Source organism: Platichthys flesus, chromosome 12, assembly GCF_949316205.1.
Source record: "Platichthys flesus chromosome 12, fPlaFle2.1, whole genome shotgun sequence".
Classification (NCBI taxonomy): Eukaryota; Metazoa; Chordata; class Actinopteri; order Pleuronectiformes; family Pleuronectidae; genus Platichthys; species Platichthys flesus.
This window is the reverse complement of record NC_084956.1, coordinates 14,448,548-14,462,757: the sequence shown is the minus strand read 5'-3', so window position 1 is coordinate 14,462,757 and position 14,210 is coordinate 14,448,548. Positions and strand designations below refer to the sequence as shown.

The window sequence follows — 14,210 nt, the reverse complement described above, 5'->3', positions numbered from 1 at the left end:
GTTGGCACGTGGATGAGAGTGTGTGCATCACATGTGTCGGGTCTGCTCGTCCACACTTTGTTGTCATCTCAGATCGTGCTCAAGAAGCCGCGGCTCACCTTCTTGTCCAGCTGGCTTACGGTCGTTGTTTACCCATCCTGTCCGTTACGTTGAGTAAGCGTAGCATAGGTTTCCGAGCTGGCTTCATCTTTGCACATTGCTTCACTGACATAACATATGGCTGCAACTGCAGCATGGGGGGGGGGGGGGGGGGTACAGTAGTAATAATACATGTTCTAATTTGTTAAACCTAAGAGAACCAGTTCAGCTCCTTCTGACCCCAACATGACGCAGAGAAAAAGCTGTAAGCTCCTGGATGGAGTTAAGGACACGTCTATAAGCTGAGACTCTGTGATTCACATGCTAGGCAGTGGAGGCGTCGTAACATCCTGGAGAAAGGCAGTTGATTTTTGTGTGACTTTCCGTTAATCTGTGATATAGTTTACATTTCAAGTGATGGTAATTCCCCTTGCTCAATGTGACGTGGGCTCAGGGGAGAGCAGCCACGGTAATGCACCTAATTCGCCATTGTTCCGTTTCTGGTAATAAGTGCGGACGGCTGTCAGGTTTGGTTCCCTCGCGCCACGTGAGCATGGGAGCTCTCCTCTGTCGGCCTGTCTGCCTCTGGCTTTCCTCTCCTCCTCCGCCTCTCCGCCCGTTCTCCCTTCCTCGCTGCTGCTCCGTAGTGTTGACGCGTCCCTACAACTTCTTCCCCACTCTCCCCTGCTCTGTTAAAACAGGCCTCTTCCTCAAGCACTGTTATCCTTATCTCCTTTCTCCTCACCATACTTATAATCCTTCTGTCCTCTCAACAAATCACAGTCTTATCAGGCTTCTTCCTCTCCCCTTTTGCCAAATTGCCTCTCCTCTAGCTCTCTTCTCCTCTTTTTTTATCCAGCCTATCTCTCTCTCTCTCTCTCTCTCTCTCTCTCTCTCTCTCTCTTTTTGTTTCTCTTTGTCTCCGGCCAACCTCTCTCCTTTTCTTTTCTGCTGTGGTGTGACTGGCTCACGTGCCTGAGTTGGGCCTGGCTCTGCTTTTGTGGAAGAGGAGGCTGTGGGGTTCCTGCTGACCACTCACAGCATAGAGAAAAAAGGATGGAGCCGGCTGCCATAGTTAAAGAATAGCTTCACATTTTCAGTCTATCTTAAAACAACACTCACACGTCCACACATACACTGAAAGAGTCATCCGTCACCGTGATTGTGGCTCCTCTCTCTGCTGGCGGTGGAGCGATCTCCTCCCTAATGCAATTCCGATGTAACAGATGGTTGGACAAAGTCCACTGTCCTAGTTCTGTGGGAAAATGTATTATAAGGTTTCAGCTGGAGTTCGTTTTCTAACTTCCTATGCCAGTAGCTCATCAACGGGGGTCTGACTACAGCAGGGATCCTTTTCCACAACTTTATAAATTGTATGTAAAGTTTACACTCTGCATGAAATTCAACACAATCTTTATTTTGGCAGATACACACTTAATCCGAATAAATCCGGCTGCTGAAGTTCATTAGCATCAGCAGGAACTTCTCAATATACTCAATATTTTCACATTGAACAAGCACTCTGAGTTTTGTCCTTCCTCTGCGACATAGATATCAAGTAGGAGGACGGCTCTCCTCGAACTCGGTGTGGACATGACGAGAAATTAAAGCGACCGACATCTCATTTAATGCACGAGTGGTCTTGTCAGTGATGTCTCAAGATAGATGTGGAAAATGTGAACCTATCTGTAAGATAAGGGCTGGAACCATTTTCATCGCTGATTCATTTGTTGGTTATTTTGGGGGGTTAATCAGGAAGTCAGACATGTCAGACAGTATAGATGACCAAAATGTCCCACTGTGCAAGAGGATGTCTTCGTCTTTTGATCTGTCAGTTCAAATATATTGATTAAGCATTGCTTGAGATTTAATTTGTGTAAGCTGGAGGAAAGCTATTTATACCCTGTTGATCGACTAATTAATTAATTGATTGTCAGCACTAACTAATACCCTAACAACTAATTTATACTATTTCCAGCAGCAAATCAGATGACATCTCATAAATGAATTTTCCTTTCCCCTTGCTTCCTTCCTTTATGGTTTTCTTTTGTGTTTCCATTGCATTTGTGACTGTCTCTGTTTTTCATATGTGTCTCCTAACTCTCGTTGTTGTCATTCTTTTCAGCGCTAGCTCCGGGTATGGGTGTAGCAGTTTACGCTGGTCTGGTGGTGGCCCTGTTGCTGTGCGTGATCCTGGCTCTGTGCGTGGGGGGGCTCGCTTATCGCCGCCGACGGCGCCATCTCCACGGAGACATCACGGATTCCTCGTCCGCCCTCACCAGTGCTTTCCACCCCGGCAACTACAAGCCTCCAAGACAAGGTAAACACACACACACACACACACACACAGAGAACATTCATTAAATCAATTATTATTTTTTAATCATTGTGTTTATTTTCGCAACTTTTCTTGTTTTCACTAATCTTCACTTCTCCACAATTCATATAATTATCACAAGGCTATCTATAGCAGCCGATAAATTTATTCTCTTTTATCTCCTCTCGCTTCAACACGTCTCCATTTTTTACCGCATTACATTTTTTTACATTTGAAGCATTTTGCTATGGTATCCCTCCCCTTGGTCTTGCCATCAAATATTAATTAGCATTAATCTGTTTCACTCGCGTCCCTCTCTGTGCTCTCCATCCTGCCTGTGTCCTCTCTGGTGATAAGTGGGCATCTCCTCTCCTGTGTCCGCAGACAACCTTCACCATCTGCATCCCTCGGCTCCTCCGGATCTGACAGCCACAGCAGGGACTTTCCGTGGGCCGCTCTTCTCCTTGCAGCACGTGGTCAACGACAGCCCCCACAAGATCCCTATGACCAACTCGCCCCTGCTGGACCCCTTGCCCAGTCTCAAAATCAAGGTGTACAACTCCTCCACGCTCTCCTCCATGGAGCTCCCCGCCGACATGGTCATCAGCGACGGGGAGATCCTCAGCCTGAAGTCGGTGGGCACTGTGGGTAGAGAGCGAGACTACCACAGTCACACGCTGTCCAGAGAGCCCGGGCTGAGCACCAGCGCCACCATGGGTAACCTGGGAGGACGCCTCACCATCCCCAACACAGGTAACAACTGTCGTCAATGCAAAAATGGGAAGATTTGTGCGCTCCTGTTGTGGAGCAATGACGTGTCCACTTTATCAAACGTAAGACAAGATAAGTCATGACGCCTTCTGCCTCAGGTGTGAGTCTGCTGGTCCCCCCTGGCACAATCCCCCAGGGCAAGTTCTACGAGATGTACCTCATCATCAACAAGTGGGACAAAACAACGTGAGTTCCGTCTTTAACATTCATTTATTTTATACTTTCTTTTATACTGCAAATGAAATGACAATTATTTGGAAGTTATCCCACTTGACTCGAATTCCAAACATATTTGAGTAGATAAATGTCTTGCCAATTCTCTGGAGGTCTGATATTCCCTTTGTTCTTTTGTAAATGAAGTGTGATGTTTTCTCCAACTGTTTTCTCCTTGTGTGTGTGTGTGGGACATTTACAGGCTACCCTCAGAGGGCAGTCAGACTGTACTGAGTCCTGTGGTGAGCTGCGGTCCGTCCGGCATGCTGCTGAACCGTCCTGTGGTCCTCACGTTGCCCCACTGTGCTCAGCTAGACACGCCCACACCCGACTGGACCCTCACACTAAAGACACAGACGCACCAGGGGGCGTGGGAGGTCAGGCAGCTTAAAACTGGAATCAAATAATGGCGTTCAGGTTTAGGCTGATGTTGAGTCACTGAACCCTGCTTCTTCTTCAGGAGGTGCTGACGGTGGGCGAAGAGACTTTGTCGTCTCCTTGCTACCTGCAACTGGAGGAGGAGTGCTGTCACGTGCTCATGGAGCAGCTGGGGACGTACGGCCTGGTGGGTCAGTCCTGTCCTCCACAGCCCGCCTGCAAACGCCTGCAGCTGGCTCTGTTCGCCCCCCGAGCACCGTGCCTCTCGCTGGACTACAGCCTCAGGATCTACTGCATCCATGAAACCCCACATGCCCTCAAGGTACTGATTTTGTGTGTGTGTGTTTCTTAACCTTTATTCTTCTAGTGTGTCTCTCTGGTTGTTGTTTTTTTGTGTGATGCTGCAAATTCTGTAGCTGTAGTTACAAATTTCAAAGGCTTCTCCCACCAATCAGCATTGCACTCCTGTAACAGTATTGGACAGGAAAAAAGGATCAGAATGAATGCAGCAGGGCCAGGGATATTGTCTTCTTTTCTTCCACTCATTCTTCTTTCTTGTCAAAACTTGGCACCTACATTACTCACAGTGTAACTAGTCTGCCAACAGTTCTGGTGGAGATTCAGGTGCGTTGAGCAAGTGGCAGCTAATGTATCTTCGGGCAGCAATTCTCAAAAAGAATTGATCAAAACAAAGATTTTTTTTTACTTGTACCCCCAACTAAAGCTGATTCAGATCGTTTTTTGGCTGCTCTGTCTGGAGCCACAAAGGCTCTAGTGTCTGTGGGTCAGGAGGTAGTGCAGGTTATCCACCAGTAGATCTGTGGTTTGATCCCCGGCTCCTCCAGTCCGTGCTGCAGTGTCCTTAGGCAAGACACTGAACTCCAGTTTGCCCCTGAAGGCTTTACTGCAGTGTGTGTATAGAAGCATTGTAAGAATGTGTGTAGCCGTACACCCGACCCATCCTCCGGAACATCAACGTCGCAGCAGGAGATTCTCCAATAAGACGCATTCACAACAACATAGAAATCTCCAGAGTGTCAGGTGTGTGTGTGTGTGTGGGGGGGCAGCAGGCAGAGGCACTACGTGAGCGTGGAGTAGTCTGCAAAGATCACCTGCTTTTATTTACAGCACATCGACAGCGGCGTCTCTTTATTCCACACATGCTCTGGACACAATCAAGGGAGCGTTCACAGACATAAATTGGTTTCAATTTACCTGCAGTACCTTAGATTAATTCAAAGCTGCACTGCATGTTGCCTTTTAAAATAATCTGTTATAGCTGTGTCTCTATAAAAAGCCTGGTTTGGTTCTATAATGTCACAAAATAATTATAAATCTACGCAGAGGTCCTGGACATGCAAAACGAACCGAGTACTAGATGAAATATAATAAAACAAAGTATTAATAGAAGAGAACACAAACAAGGTGTGGTGATATTGAAGCGTGACACATGATAATAACAGTCAAAGTTAATATAGCTTACTTCTATAGTGGTTCTGGGCTATAGAGGATCCCGCAGATTCTTCAAATTACATTCTGCTGGCGTCACGTATTGGATCTCTCCTGTCCCAACAGACGCCTCAAAATAGAACAGCACAATACAAGCTCCATACCAAACAGCAAATGAGCATCCAGTCAAAGTTGGAATGACTGACGTAAAATATTTTCCCTCTCCCGGTCCCTTTTGTGTGAAGCGTTCACAGACCAGCCGGGGGTAGTAAACACCAGCGTGCTGCGTTCAGTTTTACTGGCATCACATCACATGGTTCCTGGCGGCAGGAGTTTAAACAGCCTTCAGACTGTTAGCTCTCATACACATTTGCGGAGGCCGACTCCGAGAGTGCACGACACATTTTAATTAAGCATTTTTCTTTTTTAAAGGACGCTCTCCAATGTGTGGAATTATAAATTATAAAAGTGATCAAATGAGCGTGTTCCTAAAAGCCCGTCTTCTCCTCTCCTCTCCGCCCCTGTGCAGGAGGTGCTGGATTTGGAAAGGAGTCTGGGGGGAGTTCTGCTGGAGGATCCCAAGCCGCTGCTCTTCAAAGACAGCTACCACAACCTGCGCTTGTCCATCCACGACATTCCCCACACCCACTGGAGGAGCAAACTACTGGCCAAGTACCAGGTGACCTAATGCACCAGATGAAACACAAGAATGACACTTAGTAGAGCTCATATTCATCCGTCAAGGCCTCAAATTTGAGCTGCACCAGATTTCACATACTCAAAGATATCAGTTCTCTTAATGTGGTTTGATTAATTGAATCACTTCAATTAATTATTCAGCTAAATTCCAGTTTTTTTTTATTGTGACAAATAGGCCACATGTTTTTTGTGTGTTACTATTTTTAGGTTAAAATAATATTTACTTCTTCTTATTCATGAAATGTGGTCAGAGCATGTTACATGTTTAATATGACATGTCATTTGAGTATTCAATTTGTTAACTTAGTAAAATCTTTGCACTTCAGCAACAAAGGTCAAGCTTCTTTGGAATTAGCTTTGGTTCTTTCACATACGCCACCATGCGCACTTGCGGTATACCTAACATTTTTAAAAAACATCTCTATCCCTCTGTTAAATGTAGTGGGGGAGTGATGTGCTGCTGATGTGTATTGTGGGTCTGGATGGGAGCATTTGGCCTCTATTTGAATACATTACACATCATCAGAAGCTTAAAATGTGTACCAATTGATTGTCAGTGTTTCTTAAAATTAGCAAGCAAAACATCCTGTTTTCACTGGAGCAGAATGGTTTATTTTCTCAGAGAAAACAGCCTGTGGACTTTATAGAAGTCACTGCTGTTGTAAACACGGAAACTCTCTGCTGCTTTCTCTTGGCGGCAGAACAGAGATTGCAGTCGGAACCTTCTCTGAATAAACAAACGGCCAATCTGATAGTGTTTGTAATTTATGGACAGTGCGCTTTGGAAAATAAATTGTGCTCTGACACTCCGAGACCCAGTTGCTGGAGGCACCCAGTACCAAAATAAAAATAGTGCACGCTCCTCGAATGGAAACGGTGTTCTAGATAGTTGCTGATTGTGCTGTTCACGCAGGACGGAGGCACTTTAATCACCACGTCGACCCGTTTCGTCCGGATTCTCACTTTACCGCTTTTCTTAATACGACAGGAGATCCCATTCTATCACATTTGGAGCGGCAGTCAGAGACCTCTGCACTGCACCTTCAGCCTGGAGAGAGGCAGCCTGGCCGTGTCGCAGCTCGCCTGTAAGATCTGCGTCCGACAGGTGGAAGGGGAGGGACAGATATTCCAGCTGCATACGGACATCCAGGAGGTAATGGTGACAGCTAAACACAGATCTAGATAACCGCTGTATGAAGCCACACAGTCGTGCCAAAGAGCAAACAAAACAAACCTCCCTTTCGTTTCCAGACTCTACCGCCGCACTCGCCCCTCCCCTCAGGAGGCACCTGCCTGCCCTCCTCTCAAGTGGGACCCTATGCCTTTCGCTTGCCTGACTCCATCCGCCAGAAGATCTGTGCCAGTTTGGATGCACCCAGCGCTCGCGGGTGTGACTGGAGGCTGCTGGCACGCAGTCTGGGCTTTGACAGGTCAGATCAGCCTCACAGGTTTAATGTGTGAAAGGCAGCATGGTCAGGCCAGCAGTGATAGATCCGTGTCATGTGTCTAAAGTTTGGATAGAGGCTTGAAATCAGTCATTGAATACTTTTATTTATACAAACAGTCTAAAGTTTGGAAACGTTGTGTTAATCCCACCTCGTTTATCTACAGAGATTTTATTATGAATGTTTTTAATAAAATGAAATTGAAGTTGTTTTAGTACTCTCCACATATTTGACTTATATATAAGATATATGATGTTATTTGACAACTTTTCAGCTACAGAGCTGCGGACTGTTGGTTGCCTGATTATTCAAATTGTATTAATGTATCTCACGTTCAAATCGCACCAAATTCTACACTTCACTTCCTTGCACCATTAACAACACTCAGCCCTAATGTGAAGCAGATAGGATGAAGGTAGCAAGATATGCATTCCTCAAACAGACGTTTGTGGAATTAGGGGGTAGATATAATAGTTTAAAAAATGAAGCGTAGCCGGCAGTATAGTAACATAACGTGCCTCCTCCACTTTTCCCATGCAATTCTTCTCGTCTTTCTTCTCCTCAGGTACTTGAACTACTTTGCAACAAAGCCCAGCCCCACAGGTGTTCTCCTGGACTTATGGGAAGCCTGTCACCAAGGTGACGCAGACTTGGTCTCTCTGGCGACTGCGCTGGAGGAAATGGGCAAAAGTGAAGTGCTAGTTGTCATGACAACAGATGGGGATTGTTGATTGGGCATGGGAGCAAGAGAGCAAACCAGTCTTTTTTTTTTCTTTCTTTTCTTTAAACCATCGTGATGAAAATAAGAATACCTGCCTATGGATATGCACACCCTGAGCGTTTTTGGTTTTCACACGTACTGTGTTACCTCTGTCTCATCTCGCTTTCTCTCCACTGGCCCCTGATCAGCCACCGTAGCTGTATCCACCATAATCCATCTCCGTCCTCAGATAACGGATTCAGCTTGAATCCACCAAAGCAATGTTGCATATGCAAGAGTTGAAAGTCTGCGGGTAACAAAGGTATAGAAGAGGTGTGAAGTAACCTGTTGGTGTTATTTCAAAGATTGAAAATGACATTATTCTTTTATATGATACAAAATAATCCATGTATTCAGCACGCACAATAACCCAGTCAGACAAATGCTATCATGGTATCAGCCAGGTTTCAGGGGCAGCATGAAAGTGCATGATTTATCCGCCATCTCACCTCATGGCAGGGGCCTTTGTTTTCTCCACTGTCGCTCTGTGTGAGCAGTGAAGGACGGGCAGCACCGACCCATCCACAACCTCCTCAGGCTACAGACGCACCTGGACAAACTGGTCATTAATCGCCATCAAATCAGACATCCTGGGAATTTCCGGTCTAACCGCTTCAACTGGCACGGAGTTCTCGAGGTGCCAGATCTCGAACTTAAAGCTCTGGGCTGATTTTTTATTTTTGTCTAACAACAGGTGCCTCCTCTTTGTGGTGGGAGGGCGACTTCTGTTGTTTGAAGTGTGCTTTAAGAATTGGTGGATAACTCGACCGGCTGACTCTATATATTGAACAGCACCAACAAATGCCTCAAAGCCTTGGCACATCTTTCCGACTCACACGGGCGTTCATCTGTCATCTCTCCTTGCGTTCCTCTATCGCGCCGCCACACTCCTGAAAATAAACTGCGGGAGAGCCTTCTGGTCATCTCTTAAAAGTTTCCTTTGGGGAACGCTCTATAAGTTATTATATTATTTTTTTTCATTGTCATTACTGTCATGATCGTATAGATGCGGTTTTATAATTTGTGCTCCTTTAGGCTACTGAGCTGCTGTGGGTTCTTTTTATTTCTGCTGGCCAAATGGGAGACGTGGGGCACAGTGGCCGTCTCATGTTCATTTGTTATTAATAAAATTTGTATCTATTCAAAAGGTAAAAATATGAACAGTAAAACATGATTAGAGGTGGTCAAATGACGTCACTGTATTTTATAGGCGTGTTGCTTTCCTGTGACTGAGGGCGGTTTCCACTGCTCGGAGATGAATATTGCAAAATAGATTAGCCTCGCCTTGAATCAACTAGGCAGCAAGGGCCCATCAAATTTCCCTCAACACTAACAGAATTATGTTTCCATCTATTCTCTGTACGCCATTTATTTAAGCGTGTCCATCTGTCAGCGCATCGCCATGACGCTCATTATGTCTCCCTCCTCTTAATCTGATAACATATTGTTAACCTCTTTACTAAGCCGCCTGCTTTGTGGTCAGGGCCCCTCAAGCTACTCGCATTATCAATATCGCTCTGTCAGTTTATCTTGGGTCGGGAATTGAAAACGCTGTCGTCCGTGACATCATCGTCGTTAGTTAATTTCTGTGTGTTATTGAATCCTTTTCTCCCTGGAGAGCAAAAGAGAAAAAAAGTGTTCATGTCTTGAAACCACTAAAACCAAAACACAGGCAGTATCCCTCCTCTCCAGCAGTGAGTCACAACACTGCTTAGTGTGAATGGACTGAAAATATACGTGTGTGTGCGTGTGAGAGAGAGTGTGTGTGTGGGCAGGTGGATGTGCAAATACAGTGTGTGCGCACTGTCATTTCTCTTTGTAAGTGCTATGCAAGTACAAAAGAAAAGAAAAGCATTTTGAATTCTTTTGTTTCCTGGAAGAGTAATTCTATTTTTTTCAGCCCAGGGGGACGACAGGGTTTTGTTTTTGTATCGTGAAATGGTTGAACAGTGCTGATGGTAAATGTCTGTGTGAGAATCCTCCATCTGGACAAACCGACGAAGAAAGCAACTACTGAGAAAAGAAAAAGCACACGTGGAAGAAGAGAACTGGTGCCACAACACAAGGTTGTGACTGACACTATGAACTCAGGCCCCACAGATCTTTGCCTGTGAGGAAATCTATCTGAACTCAACCAGTTCAGTTCTTTGGATCCCTGAACTCTGCAGGACTATTTTCTTTCCTCGAATCATGTTACAGAGACTTGCTAGCTATAGACCGCAGTGTTTATTCGTCCAGATTTCTTGAGTGTCTGTTGGATTTTTCAGCCATAGCTCTGGATCGTTCGTGCTGGAACTAGGACTGGACTCTACCATGTTCCCGTGCAAGAGAAAACTTCGGCCTTTTGTTCAAGAAGTCAGACATTTTTACAAAAAAAGAAAAAACAGAATCGAATGAGTGACATTATTTTATCTCTGTAAAGTACCAATTGTAAATAAACGTCTAGCCTTCTTACTTGTAACTAAATACAATTTTTATGCAATAAATTATATTTCTTAGTTTAACAATTGTGTTTTGCTTTATTACTGCAGTGTGTCATGTTTTCAACCCTCTTTGTTTACTGGTTTGTATGTTTGTTTTTGATCGATCAGGAAGGACGCCATACCAGTCGGGTTGCGGCTCCAGATCAGGTGGTAGATCAAGGAGATCATTGAGAAATATCGCACCTCTCATTTTCACCATTTTCCCAGTTATTAGTAATAAATAATAACATTTCAGGTAACTGACATCTATGAGTGTATGAAAACTGGTGCAGCTTGATTGACTTTAAGGTGACTGTTGGGCTTTGGCAGAGGTTTGCCCTCTACTGAGTGCCATTCTAGAGTTTCTGTTTGATGTCATTTAACTCAAACTTGTTCTTGCAAAAACCCAACTTTTGGCGTTTCCTGCTCCTTATCAGGGCAAGGTCACCGTTAAGTAGAGTCTGTGTTTTTATCAATTACATCACATTTTCACAGAAAATGTAGAGCTGCTAAACCTGTCCCCTCTTTTTCTCACACCTCATTGGGAAAATTCCCTGTAGGTCCATTTAGCTTTGAAAGCTTTTCCCTGGCAAGCTGTCCGGACTTCAAATTAACAAGGTTTTACAGACACTAATAGTGGCCTTTAAGGATCGACTCTGGGCCTTTAGAACTGACTTCAGCCAGTTTTTTATGAGTCCTGAATGTGTGGGGATTTATCAGATGAGGCTCTTATATCGAGGACAAACATCCCAGTAAGTTATCTGGAGCGAGTGCGATCTGCACTATGCTCTTAATGGCAGGCGACACTTTGCACCTGCTTCATTAGATGCACTGCTAATTGAGGACGGATGTGCCACCCTGCAGTGCATGACTGAATTCATCCGTTTATTCCTGCAGGGGTTGTATAACAGCTGCTTTAGCCCCTCCCCTTCACAGCATGTTTCTGTTACTTTACGCGTGAATAAATCAACTGTGAGAACAATTTAATTTAAACTGAGAACATATTGATGCCAGATTATGCAAACACACATTTTCATCACAAATCCTTCTTCTCCATTATGACTTTACAGTGGTAATCAATACAGCTCATCTAAAAGTCTGCACTAACACATTAAGTATCTAAGGTTTGCACTGTAATGCTATGAATTCCCTTTGGGAAAGTACTGTTTTTGTTTTACAATACAAGTTCAGGGAGGATATATTTGGTCTTAGGCTGCAAGAAAAAATATATTTTGCAGTACAACACTTGTGCAACACATCTTCACAATAAGATGTGTTGTTGCGGATGGGAAAGAGCAGTTAAGCAGCTGTGATTTAGAAAATGGCTCCATGTTTGGGCAGTGTCTCATTTAACAGGGATTAGTTCGGCGGTGTCCACTCATGTTACTCAGAGAACTGGGAGTCTGCAGCTTTTCATTCCGGGCAAACACAAAAGCATTCGGTGTCATCTTTCACAGTGCACAATTATTTTTTTAAATACCTCTCACAGGTTTTCATTAAAGGTTTTTCATAAACCAGAGGGGTGCAGTGATTGGTATCTAACATGCTGCCCTCTAGTGCCCTCCACTGGTACACATTAGTACTGCACACCTCTCCACTGTCAATGAGCCTGTACATACAATGGTAAAACAAATATAATCAACAAAAAAATACTTTCAACGTGAGGGATTTTCTTCTGCGCTATCGAGATTAAAATTGCCATCCATAAAAAAAGTTTCATATCTCATTGTGTTTTTTGTCAAATTAATAAAAAATGTATCATGTAGAAACATAAATTGAAATGTTTTACATTTAATTTTAACAATTTCTTTTGTGTATTTCACATTAAGCAAACTTTGGATGTACCAAATCTCTGTATTTAGATCAAATCAAAACCACTGACATTTCAATTTAGAAAAGTAAAGCACATCCTATAATAAGTACAGAGTCTCAAGGATATGGTTTTTCTTCATTCTATGTTACTAACTTGTTTTGGTATATTGTGTTTTTCATCAGCTTTGTGGCCAAAGCTCAAAACAAAACTCAGTTTGGCTCAGGTGGGTTTCTCCATTATTTAGATTTCTATTTCTGAAAGTGGTGGCTCTTTGTGAGAGTCCAGACTATCGTACCTCCTCAACATATCTTTCTATAGATATGTAAATATATCAAATGTAAATAATGCTCGCATTTTCTGTGAGAGACAAACTGATGATTAAATGTTTCCTCTGTGTGAACAGAACACACATCGTCTCCGGACGTGTCTGTTTTAAACAGTAAACTTTTGGTTAACTGTCAGTGAAAAGCACAGAGAACTGTACTGTCTATCTGTATCTTCTGTCATAGATAAAGTTTTTTTGAAAAATGCAACGTACTCCATCGCTCTCAAGGAATAGTGGTTAGGAAAGGAGATGATTTAGTGGTTAGGAAAAGAGATGAATTGGACTTTCTGAACACAGCCCTGGTTCTAATGAGGCAAACCCTCCTATCTGAGCTCCTGGTTAAGATCAGTGTAAGGATCTGAATTGTGGTTTAGTTTAGGTTAGAGTTAGGTTTAAATCGGTCATGGTTTGGGATAAGGTTTTGGTTGCAGTATAACAAGGAGAGCTGTGCAAACTTAATTCTCCTCAGGCTTATTTTGTCAAATATTTATCCGGTTCAGCTCTTTTTGGTTTTCCTTGCATACAGCTCCTCTTCTGTATGCAAGGTTCTCTTTAATTAACCACATTGTTTATATGAATATATATTTACATCTTCCTGACATTTCAATCAACACACTCTATTTTCTCACTAGATGAGTATTCTCATGCAATCGTAGTCATGAAGTGTCCTTGTACTTGTGAGATAATAAAAATAACTTACATGTTAAATTTCCCAAACTGGAGTCTTCTACGATCTTTATAAAGTCAGTTATTATATTTGTTATTGTTTTTGGGACTTTTATAACCTACAGTTTAATGAGACACTGGAAGTTTAGCACCAAACCCCACTCTCACTCCTCATGTGAAGACCTCAGTCACAGAGGAGGAGGTGGAGATGCTATCTGAGAGGTGGAGATGCAGCCAATTAGCGGACAGACTGACCCAACTATCGCTCTTCTTAAGTGCACCAATTAGCACTTCAGTAATTACCTCTTGAACGCTGGAAGTTCAGTGGCCTTCAGTGGAGAACGACTCTTCTTCTGTTTGATTTTTTTATCATCCTCCACAGCAAATTACAACTTTACCTTAGAGTCACATTTGATATCTTAGAAGGTGATCTGATTTGGTTAAATGCATCCTGCCTTTGCGTGAACTTGCATCAGCGATTAACTGAAAGCCCCAAAAAATTGTCCCTGTGTATGTCTGAGAGGAAACATCACATCCTCTCACTTGATTTCCTAGAAATAAAGATCTGTTTGATGTTAAAGTGCATACAAATGAATGTCACTTAAGAGATATAGATTGCACTAAGTATGCACACAATTGAGATGATGCATAGTTTATAAGAGTTAGTACTGTAGTTATTACTAAACCGTTATTGACTTCTTGCCATTTATATTAAGATTTTTCTATATTGTGGCTTCATCCATTCTGATATATTTTGTAGTAATTTCATTTCAAGAATTTATTGTAATTATGTTGAAATTCTTGATGTGTTTGTTTTTTAATTGACAAACTGAT

General features: G+C 43.3%; 1 protein-coding gene across 1 annotated transcript in view; it reads left to right on the top strand.

The window, feature by feature from the left end:
• The window catches only part of unc5b (unc-5 netrin receptor B), a 71,324-nt gene extending 62,328 nt beyond the window's left edge, over positions 1-8,996 (top strand). The window contains exons 10-18 of the mRNA XM_062401552.1: positions 2,204-2,398; positions 2,780-3,148; positions 3,265-3,352; positions 3,582-3,756; positions 3,840-4,079; positions 5,736-5,885; positions 6,894-7,058; positions 7,157-7,335; positions 7,916-8,996. Coding sequence (XP_062257536.1) covers positions 2,204-2,398; positions 2,780-3,148; positions 3,265-3,352; positions 3,582-3,756; positions 3,840-4,079; positions 5,736-5,885; positions 6,894-7,058; positions 7,157-7,335; positions 7,916-8,081 — 1,727 coding nt within the window. The 3' untranslated portion in view covers positions 8,082-8,996. The remainder of the gene's footprint in view (positions 1-2,203; positions 2,399-2,779; positions 3,149-3,264; positions 3,353-3,581; positions 3,757-3,839; positions 4,080-5,735; positions 5,886-6,893; positions 7,059-7,156; positions 7,336-7,915) is intronic.
• The last annotated feature ends 5,214 nt before the right edge of the window (positions 8,997-14,210 follow it).